The sequence below is a fragment of the Solea solea genome, chromosome 11 (assembly GCF_958295425.1).
Source record: "Solea solea chromosome 11, fSolSol10.1, whole genome shotgun sequence".
NCBI lineage: Eukaryota > Metazoa > Chordata > Actinopteri > Pleuronectiformes > Soleidae > Solea > Solea solea.
The window spans coordinates 19202131-19214232 of NC_081144.1; the positions used below are offsets into that span (position 1 = coordinate 19202131).

Genomic DNA, 12102 nt, shown 5'->3' on the forward strand with positions numbered 1-12102 from the left:
TTATTTATTTTTTCATTATTGATAGTACCTGGTTCTTTTTTACTATCTGCTCTGGCGAGGTTCCAAGCGAACTGAGGCGATACTAAAATGTGACGCCAGCATTCACTGATTGGTCGTCACTGGAAGAGTCATGAGTGCAATGTCCGACAAAAGAATCAAAGAGAACAATGCCGAACTGAAAACAGTGTTAATCTCCAACATTTAGCAAAGGAAATGTCTATCAAAGGACTATCTTATTTTACCTTTAACTGGATGGACATTCTCAACACACTCATTGTCATTTCTTTTTAGACTGCTTATAGGCAGTGTCTGCTTCAGTAGAAATCAAGTTTGTACCTCACAATTTCAGTGACAAGATTCAGCTTTAAATCTACGTGTCCTTGAGAAATCACATGCAGCAGCACACCATTGTTGACACCACTACTAAATGTGCACATTCGGCAAAAATCCAGTGTCCAATATGCACCATTGGCCTATAAACTGTCCATTTCAACCAGTCAGTTTTCATTACGCTAATTCATGGGACTCTGACTGGCTGCAGTGTTTGCCTCTGTCAGCAGTCTCCTCTACTTGGTCCAGCTGTTGACATTTTTACACTCTTTTTCTGTTGCACAAATATTTTCATAGAATAAAACTACTTCATTTTGTTCTCTACTCTAGAAAAATACACACACATTAGCAAATAAAAGCAAAAATAGTCATATTGGACTGTTACTGTTTTTTAGTTGTTCAGGGTTCAGTATTTATAAAACAACAACAAAGGCTGTGTATACATTTTTAGAAATGTGGATTTTAGTGTGGACAAGAACATGCTCTTAAAGTTAGAGAGAACCTATTATTCTCATTTTCCAGCATTATACTGTTTGAAATTATGAAGGAATTTGATTTAGTACAACTTTAGACCTCTCACCTTTGTACCATTACCACTACTACAACATACTCCCTATACAAATCCTAATACACTGCTGGTGTTTATGAAGATTTTATCTAAATATCCAAAGCAGACTAACAGGAAATCCTGTTGTGTTATAAAACAACAACAAAGGCTGTGTATACATTTTTAGAAATGTGAATTTTAGTGCGGACAAGAACATGCTCTTAAAGTTAGAGAGAACCTATTATTCTCATTTTCCAGCATTATACTGTTTGAAATTATGAAGGAATTTGATTTAGTACAACTTTAGACCTCTCACCTTTGTAACATTACCACTACTACAACGTACTCCCTATACAAATCCTAATACACTGCTGGTGTTTATGAAGATTTTATCCAAACATCCAAAGCAGACTAACAGGAAATCATGTTGTCCTATGCAAAGCCTCATCATTCACATGTGAATAAACCCACGCAAACCTTGAAGCGGAACTTTGTCTGGCGTGACGCCTGAATCGGCTGATCTGAGGTTATTTCCCAGTTTGTGTTAAGTTAGCAAACATCTCATTAAGATGTGGAAAAAAAAGACTCAGTCAGCTTCCACCTGCTGCTGATGTAGGAAAATGCTCAGTGATAGAAGGTAACCAATTATGGAGTATAATCCAATGAGTCTGTGCTGTTGTTGTCAGTCACACAGACACACAGATAAAAATGAGCCAGATTGTTAATTTCTCCGATGGGTCTTGTCTCTCAAGGTTACTCTGTCCAGGAATGCAGGGTGAATGTCTTCACCTTGGTGTGGGTTTTCTCCAGCAACTCCGGTTAACCCCCACACCAGAGTTTCTAAATCACTTGTAGGTTTGATTGTGAGAGTGAATTGTTGTTTGTCTCCATGTGTTGTCCCTGTGATGGACTGGTGGCCTGTTCACTGTTGTTGTGGTGGTAAAGCAGATATATCTATCTATCTATCTATCTATCTATCTATCTGCCAATCCCAAACGAACATCTATCTATCTATCTGCCAATCCCAAACGAACAATGGCAGGGTTCATTAGAAAAGAGGCGTGGCTACACAAGTGTGTCACGAGTCGGGGGAAAACATACAGTAGCCGCCTGACCTGTGACGAATATTTCATATTACGTCATATTTACCGTAAACACCTGACATTACTATCAATAAATAATACAGTTAGAATTGACATAAGAGCTACAACAGAAATGTTATTACTACTGCTGATAGGAGAGCTCTCATTTGTGTTGCATTGCTAAGCAATTACTAACAGTAATAATATAAAGACAAGTTTGCAAATTACGGTGGGCAAATTATTTTTTTTTTCTGAAACCAATTCAGGTTTGCGCTTCAGGTCTGACACAAAGCGGGATTGTTATCCTGAAATAATGTCGGTTAGCTGTACCTAATAAACCGACAACATAGCGTAAGCAAATAAACAAAACTTGACGTCACGACGTATCTTTACGTGCTCGGGGCTCGAGAAGTTACGTAGGACGTGCAGCGGTTCAAAGAGGAAGGAAGATGGCGGACAACAAAGACGAGGAAGATTTGAAACCGTCTGCTAATTTGGACTCCCTGCCTTCAGCGCCAGATAACGAGCAGTCAGAGACGAATGAGGAAAGTGCGACAATAATTACAGAAGCGAATACGAAGGGTGATGAAGAAACAGAGCGTAATGATAACGCGAACGAGGCACCAACACCCACTAGCGACGGAGGAGACGTTAGCAGCGTCGCGACTGTCGGTGCGGGAGGGGAAGCCAATGGTAGCGCTAGCAACGCCGTGAGCCCCGCTGAGACCAACTGTTCCAGCACAGAGCCAGCAACCACTGAAAGCCCGAGTGCCGGGGATGCTGCCGGAGATGGTGGACTCTCTACCGAAATGTCCCCCCCTCCTACTGCTCCACCGGCTACGCCGGTATCCACTCCCATTAATTTACTGGATACGTGCGCAGTGTGTAAACAAAGTCTTCAGAACCGAGACTGTGAGCCTAAACTTCTGCCTTGTCTGCACTCATTCTGCCTAAAATGTATCCCGCAACCAGAAAGACAGATAACCGTACAGGTCCCTGGTCCACACGGGCAAGCGGACACACACATCGGTGAGTTTTTACAAGCTGAGTCTACCTGTTAACAGCAACTCCGCTGTGTCATCTGAAGTTTGCTTTATTCTGTGTATCCAGGCAAAAGCATGATCAATGAACATAACTAATAATGACGCGAAACTCAATTAAAGTTAGGAGGGTTGATTGATCCGATTAATCTTAAATAGGCTGCATATGTATCGAAGCTATGGATAATTCGATAATATTGACAACTTAATTGATCCTTGGACAGATGATGTAATGTTTCATTCATTTGTGTGGGGCATTTTATTATATGTATTTTAAATTCAGTTTTTCAGATTTCCATAATACGAATTGAGGAAATCTAAATGTCATAGGCCAGCATGCTTCCAGAGCTACAACTAACGATTATTTTCACAATCAATTAATCTGTCGATTATTTTCACGATTACTCGAGTAATCTTTTGGTCCATAAAATGTCAGAAAACGTTAACAAATGTTGATCAATGTTTGTCAAACCTGGGGATGATGATTTTATCGAATATTTTGTTTTGTCCACAAACCAAATTGATTCCGTTTTGAATTATTTCTTGGAGCAAAGAAACCAGAAAATGTTAACATTTAAGAAGCTGAAACAATCAATCGATTAATAGTTGACGATTAATTTAGTATTTAGCGTAGTTTAGTATAATTGTTTCAGCTCTAGTTGTTTCAGCAATGCTATAAATTTAGTTTTAATATATTTTTCACTCTCAAATAACATAAAATCCAGAAGGCAAAGAGAATATTAAATTGTACCAGGAGAGGTCTAGAAGCCCAGGCTTATATGAAGGACCTATTCTTCCTTGTTTCCTTGCCTTGAAACAAGCTAAAGTGTAATTATTTGTCAATATTTTAATTTTAACAAACATCACGAGAATATGGCCATTCAGTGTATCCTACCCTCACAACTGAACCATAGCACGGCCCCGGCGGACCTGAAATTAATGTCAATGTTAAAACCTGTTTGTCTGACACATGTGCTGTGAAAAGAGTATTAAGCTAGGGTTAATTCTAGACATGCTTGAGTATTACATACACATTGTATGAGTTAAACTCTTTGACATCTTGCTAGGATCAACTTTGAGTCACATCTTTGTAATCCAAATGCCAATGATCACAGAATTTGACAGACCTAAAACAACAAAGCTGGTGGTTCCTTGAGACTTTTTGCCCATTGTGTGTATATATTAATTTCTTAATTAGTTAGTTGATAGTGAAATACATACCCTTATCTGTACCTTTTCCCTTCAGTTAGTTAGTTGTTAGTAATGGTGTCTATATGGCAGTTAACATCTAATATCAACTAATTCTTTTGGATCCAACCATCCATTTCAGGGCCCTACACATGAGAACAAGTTTAGTAGAATTAAAGTAGACATAAAAACACCATCTTTGGAAAACGGAGTGTAAAAAATTGCTACCCTTGTTGTATTTTTGTATATGTGCTACTTTGGGAAAACAATGTCATTGCCCCACCCCCCTCTTCAGCTTGCATTCACTGTCACTATCTTCGTAATTTCTTTTTCTTGTGTATGAACATTGTTTGGTTTGTTAGCTGTTAACTTTTATTTTCCTTCATACTCCAAATGGCTTATTTTATTCTGTCTCTATTGTTTTATTGTATACTGGTTCAAATGATTTATTTAAAAAAAAAAAAAACATCAAAAAAACACCACGCATGCTTTCTACACACGCTCCACATCTTCTCTGTTTTTGGAGTATTTTTTGTGGCAGTGTTACAGTGCCACATACAGGCCCGGCATATGTACTACAGCATGTTTTGGGCGTTTCGCGTAGATGGAAGCAGTTATTAAAATACCGCTTTCACAGAATAGAATGAAAAAGATCCTTTAGGTGAACTTAAACTCATAAATATGTTGTAGACATCTCAGACTGGAATTATGGATAATCATAATTTTATTGTACATATATATTAAGTCAAATATGCCTTCATATTAAATTCATCAGATTTACCCCAAATTCGATTTTTGGTTTCATTTTGGCCAGACAAAATATGTCAAAATAATATTTGTGCCACATTGTTGAGCGTGAACAAGTGTGTTTAGTACGCACATACTTTGTTTTGTGTGTGCATTCACTTCGTATGGTATTTTCTTTTGTCTCCATACATGCTCTTAACACCTCCCCCTGTGTGCACACAACTGTCTGTTCACCCAACTCAACACATCACAAATGGGCCACAATTTCAGCGAATCGTCAACTAATAGACTGCCTGCGTATTAGCCAATCATATTGCTAGATAGACGTGTTACGGTGACGTGTGGTGGGAGTGCTGTAAAAAAATATTGATAAAATCTACTACCAAACTGCATTTTGACATTTTTTTTATAAGGACCATTTAATACATATCTAGACATATTGGCAACTATACAATTCAGTGATTTAACTTCTTATTATGAAATTTGATACTAATCATTGCAATACAATTCTTTGATAAATGTAGACATTCCTTTTCAGTTACATATTAGATATAACATACTATAATATACTGTCATATTATAGTACAACTAAGTGAAAAGTATTCCTGTTTACCTTTTAAATATTTCACAATAGATAATTTACATACCTGTCATCACATTTATTATTGCGCCGTAATTCAAAAAACCTCGGCCCATTCTATGAACAAACATTTTTGAAATAGTCAAAATTAAGTGATGACTGTTTTTAGCACTGCTCAACCCAACATTGTAATGTATTAACTAACTTAACTTACAACAAGATGAATTTTACAATTTCACTAATAAATTGCTTATGAAGCAAGAGTCTTGGAAAAGTATTTCATCAGAGTTTAAAGAAGCAGTGTGGAAGTAAAAGAATAGTCTGTCTGTCTGGCCTTTTTTGTTTTATACAGTTAGAATTTTAAGCAGGCTGCAAAGTGAGAGGTGTAATGCTGCCCTCCACACTTTGAAATTCCCAATCACATTTTGAAAGTTTGAAATCACAGCTTGAAGCTCCTCAACACATACTGCATTTGCCCGTGTAGAACCTGATATTGTAATAAATCCCCAATAATGTAATAACCCCGATAATGTAATAAAAATTTGCACTTCCCGATAATGTAATAAAGTGCATTTCCCAATAATGTAATACACTTTTTATCAATAATGTAATAAAGTATTACATTAACAGGAAGTTATTACATTATCAGGTTAGCCCTCATTTCGCAGGTCCTGATAATGTAATAATTCCCCAATATTGTAATAATTTAACAGCAGACCACCCGTTATACTGTGTAACCAATGCAAGCTCGAGAGCTCTAGCGCCATCAACAGGACAAAGTAGGACATGCATGTATGTACATTAACTTTTGTCCGTTTCTCACAAACGATGTTTCACTGGAACAGTTGGGCCAAGCTGAGTTCAACGCATCCTTAATGTTTTTTTCGGCCATATTGGATTTTCTGCCATCTTTGATTTGATCCATAACCTTTTAAAGGCTTCTCTTGTCACACATTTTGTGTAATCTTCTCAAAACATCGTTCAGATGATCTTCAGACCATGCCACACGAATGCATTCAACATCTTGAAATTCAAAGGCACAATCAAACATGACGTTGAGGTCACCAAACCGGAAGTAAGCCAATTTCTCTGCAACTATTTAAACTTTATTACATTATTGGTAAAAAGTTTATTACATTATTGGGAAATGCACTTTATTACATTATCGGGAAGTTATTACATTATCAGGTTTTATTACATTTTCAATGGACTCAAGTGAGAATTTTTATTACATTATCGGGGTTATTACATTATCAGGGATTTATTACCTTATCAGGTTCTACAGCCCGTCATTCTCATCCTTATTCTGTCCCCATTCCTTAATCCTTTCTACTACTTCTTCTTACAATATCTGGCAGGCTGCACACCGAGAGAGTGCTCCATAGCCCACCGTTTCCGCCTTGTCTCTCGCACAGCACAGAAGCCAGAATTGTATCACTTTACACTACAGGGTCTTTAAAGGATGCACAGCTCATACTGTACCAAGTGATGTAAACACTGTTTTGGAAAGGTTAATTGTCAGATATGTTGCAGAAGTCTCTCTGATGATATAGTGTCAGGTGCCCAGACTCATTTAATGTTCAGGTGAACAACTACACAAGAGCAGTTTTACTGCAGACTGTAGCAGATATAATGTAATCACACGACATCCTTGGAAAAGTGATCTTGGTTCTGGCAGTCTACACAAATTAGTGTCGTATTTCTGGATCAAGGAAGGGACTCTTACAAGTGTCTTGTTTCCACATCTCACATTACTCTTTATTAACAATTTTTTTTAGCAGTGTGTGTATAGTTTCACCTTATTTGAGCACTTGCCACAAAGTTTGTCATAACTTTATTAGTTTTATTCCCTGTTGGGCGTTTTAGTATCACATGGTCTAAAGGCTGTTTTCAGGAATTGCATTAGTATTGGTCTCTGGAGAGATTCAGTCACATGGTCTGAACTTCCCATTACCACATAGAATTGCTTCTGGGGATTTTGCAATTTACCTTTATTAGATCATGTGGTTAAATGATTTGGCACAGCTCTATAATTTGAAATTGACTTGGAAATTTTACTTAGAAAATGTTCCTTTGGCTGCTATTGCTGTCATACCCAGTCATCCCAGGGCTACAATCTCTCCCTCTGAGTTACTGCATCAACAGCTTAACATCACACCCAGTCCTTCTCCATTACTACCTTTTTTGTGGAAGTCTTAACATTTCAGAAAATAACACATTTACCACCCCCGCATCAACACTAGTAATGAGATCTATATCATTGATTCACACAAATCATTGATTTCCAAATTATTGAAAATTATGTTATGCCCTTCTCTGTGGAATTAGATTTGTGTCAATATTTTCAAACAACACTTTTCAACAACACAATTAATTAATTATTGTAAGTATATATGTTTGTCAGATTACCTTTGAGATATTATCTTTGTCAACTGTACAATAACTAACAGTCTGATGGGGTAAAGTTTGGGGAACGAGTTCAAGATGAACAGCAACTCCAAGCCTGTGACTACGCCTGGTCCATTGAGCTGTCGCTCCAAAGCTTAGTATCCAATCAGCAGGCAGCTTCCTAAGGTCAGAATCACAAACAAAAAAGAATTTATGAGGGAGCACAAACGCAAAAGATCAAAAATTAAGATCAAAAAGTGTATTTTTAAACAAATAAAATACAATATTTTTGAATGATTAAATTGATATTTTATTTGCAATTTGTATTTTGAGGTTAATTTTTGTTTGCTCAATTCATAGTGTTGTTTGCTTCTTTAAAAAGTGTTGCCTGCTTCATGAAAAGTGTTGTTTGAAAATTAGCCAACTTAGCACGGGTATTGATAGATTGCGTTGAAATGAAAGGTGTCCAAAGGGATTAATAAAGTCCTCTGTGTCTGTCTGTCTGTCTTAATATAAATTAGCAGAATTTGTGGTAAGTGCCAAAGTGTTTACATGGCGGGGAATCATTACCTCCCCAAGGATGTTATGTTTTCATTGGCCTGGGTTTATCTGTAAGTTTGCAAAGTTATTTTTTACAACTTTATTGTTTTTTTACTTGGACTGACAAAATCTACAATTCATTTACAAATAGTCATAGTCTCTGCTCATTTATAAAGTCTGCTGTTTGCTCTGGAAGCAGTTTATAATGCAACTCTTGTATAAATTTTAGGAAATCCGTTGTCTGTGTGTTAACCTGCACAATACTTACTCGATGAGTCTTTTGTCCTCATGACATAATCTGTTACAAATACTTTAATGTGTAAAATGTCTTCTTGTGACTCAAACAAATGTGTAATTTATTATTTATTACATTTATATTTATGTATATTTAGGAATGGTTTATTGAAGCCAAGTTTCCAAATTTAACATGGGGATTTAAGAACGTTTTATTGCTTCAAAGTAAGCACAACAACAACTTAATAATTTAAACTAGTGATGAGTCGATATGATACTGATACTATGATACTATGATATGATATGATATGATCAAAATCACTGAATTGGACGTTGGACAGATAAAAATGGAAAATCCAATACAATCCAAAAATCCTATACTGTATATCCCACACTTCACTGTGCACACATTGTAAAAATGTAAATTAAAATCAGCAGTCGTGTTTTGGTCTTCTTATTTCTTCCCCATGGGAGAAGAATATTGCACATTTGGCGAATTATGACTAAAATGCAAATTGTGATATTGGTATTGGACACAAAAAAGTGGTATCATGCCGGTTCTCACTCTTTCAATCAAAAGAACACTAATAAAACAATAACCCTCGGATAATGCCATTAAGTAACAGTAAATGGTGAGTAATAGGTTAAAATAAAAGGTGTGACTTGTTGCTCAGGTATTTAAATTTTACAGATCACACACAGGCAGCTCTTCTAAACTCAGACAATATTTACAGCAGCTACTAGAGAACACAATTCCATACTTCAACTGCTTTGACTGTTGCTGCAGCAACAGCTGTATCTATCCGCTTTCTATTAACGGTGGGTCAAAATATTGATATATCGTTGTACTTCCTCGTGCAATACGATAAATACGCCAGGGCAAATATAGATATTTAAATAAAAATAAACAGTACCTGCCACTTTCACTTGTAGGTGTTCCTACTTGATGTCTCCCCATGGTGACGCTGCTCAAATGTGTGAGGGAAATGGGTGGGCGTTACCTGGCCGAAGAAGAGGGATTTTAGTGCGGGATAATGGCGGAGAAAGCTGCATTAAGAGATGCCCCATCCACGTTCAATGGATAGACTTTATGCACTTTATGTTCTCTGTTAAATGAGTACAGCATTGTAAAAAAGAGAGGAAAGAAATAAAAAACATTACACTAAAACAGAGCATAAAATATGATAGTGCAGCCTAAAACAGTAATTTATTGTAAAATTGTTAAATGAATGAACAGTCCAGAGTGAGATAAAAAAAAATTGAAGTGCTTTAAAGCTCAATCATAAGTGAATGAGAAAAGAAAGAAATGTTTTTAACATTGATTTAAAAATATTCAGAAATATTCAGATTTGATGCTGATTTCAGTTCCACTAGTAGCTTGGAGCTACCACTCTCTCTGAGTAGCTACCAGGATATGCAAGGCAATGATGCTGAGTCAGTTGAACCCTGATATGTGGGCACTAGTAGAGATCCATCTCTTTTTAAGATAAAACATGTCATCTCCGATTTCTGTTTTCAATGAGATTTGGTTCCTCGTTTATTCTTAAACTATGCTCAGTCTCTTGTCTCAGTGGCAGCTGGTTAACATCTGGAAACGCGCAACCACAATTGAGGTGAAAAATATAGTTATATTGAGGGTGTTTGTGTTTTCTTTTGCGGTGGTGGGCATATATAATGTGACATTTGTGTGGTGCATATGTGTGTCTGTGTCCCTTAATAAAATTCTGGTCCAGCTACTTTCACAACCAATCACTCAGGATCTATGCAGCTGGCGCTCAAATAAACCGGCTGTGTGCTGCTCAAGCCAGTGTAGACCGGCTCAAACTGGCTCACACTGGCTCACACTGGTTCTTACCTCAGCTGGCTGGTGAGGGGGAATTTATGAGTTTGTGAGATCTAGGGGGGGCAACATATTATGCAGACTAAAACATTTATATGAAGTTTAATCTTCTGCCTCATATTTGACTTTAGAAAACAAGTTAATGTGCTGGGGTAATTACTTGTCGGGGTGTATGATTACAGCTGTAATTCACCTAATTCCATTAAAAGGACCAACTAAAGTGATTTAGTGAAACAGTCCTCGTTTTCAGCCACATGATTTAATATTCTAGTAAAAATGCCAGGGATGACGTGATTAAATTCTCTGCTGCCGACGAGTGTTAAATCAATTAGCCCCTGCCAATAGGCACCGATTCTCATGTGGTGCCAAGGATTTTTGATAACAGGAATAGATCTAAAAGAAATGATCTGAAAACCTTTCTGCAGGCTTTTTATTAAGCATCTTCTATTTGAAGCATTTTCAGGGGGTCCTCAGGTTGTAGTTCATATATGGACTTCATATTTTGTGGGGACATTTTGTTTTGCTTTGTTTCAGTTTTCTTCTATGTCCACTCACCAAACACTTAATTAGTACCCCAGTGTTTCACCTTTGCACCACGTTTTGACCTGCGTCTCCTCGCATTTTGTGTCTTCTCTCCTCAGTAAATGTGATGCGGTGTTTGGTGTGCCACCAGGACTACAAACAGACCGACATTATTGACAACTACTTTGTCAAAGAAACCACAGAGGCCACCAGCACGTCTGATGAAAAGTCTGCACAGGTGAGCCCCAGAAAATGTGAAGTTGGTATGCAATTCTTTCACCACACTATCAACATTTGAGTAGGTTTTTCAAAGAAGATTCCCAAGACACATCAAGTTGGAATGAAGTGTGTCTCTTCTTTTCAAGTTTTGTATTTTTCTTGTCAACCAAAACTTGCAATTCGCGACGCATGCCTATTTCAATTGAGTAGTTGCAGTTTATTATGTAAATGTTTTTGGAATATTTTAGCTAAATTAATTCACAACAAAAAAAGGGGGGGGGGCAGAAAGACACCGTTGACTTTGTCATTCTGCAAATTCTGTCTGATGACTATTATTAACGCACCTTATACCGGTGCTGCACACACCTTCTCTTAAGTAGGGCTGCCAGATTTCCAGAAATACTCAAACCTACTTCGCATACTGAATGTAATCTTTTCAAGGGGAATACAACTATTCATTTATGATGTCCATCTATCAACCTGGAGAATGGAATATGATTTCCATGTGTCTACAACACATGCGTTCACTGATGCTTGTAAAATCTGCTCTATTACTCTCATCTCATAGCATTTGTGCACACATAGACATTGCCCGGTCTCTAATATTCCCCTCATAAAGGTTTTTTTTACCTATCACTTAACATAGTTATATTCCAAGACCTAAAGCAGATCTCAGATAATTTCTCAACTGAAGATAGCAAAAGAAAATGCTACTGGGCAGTCCATACTTTCCTGTTCAGGTGAGCAAAAGGCATGTGGGATCCATTTATTATAGCAGTTCTCCAAATGTCAAATCCCGTTGTGGTCTCCAAAATCTTATTGTTCTGAGTCAAAAGAATGTTTGA

General features: G+C 37.1%; 1 protein-coding gene across 4 annotated transcripts in view; it reads left to right on the plus strand.

The window, feature by feature from the left end:
* The first annotated feature begins 2370 nt into the window (after nt 1-2370).
* Nucleotides 2371-12102, plus strand: part of trim33 (tripartite motif containing 33) — a 32915-nt gene continuing 23183 nt past the window's right edge. For all 4 annotated transcript variants that reach the window (XM_058642696.1, XM_058642697.1, XM_058642698.1 and 1 more), the window contains exons 1-2: nt 2371-2988; nt 11158-11276. In XM_058642696.1, coding sequence (XP_058498679.1) covers nt 2409-2988; nt 11158-11276 — 699 coding nt within the window. In that variant the 5' untranslated portion in view covers nt 2371-2408. The remainder of the gene's footprint in view (nt 2989-11157; nt 11277-12102) is intronic.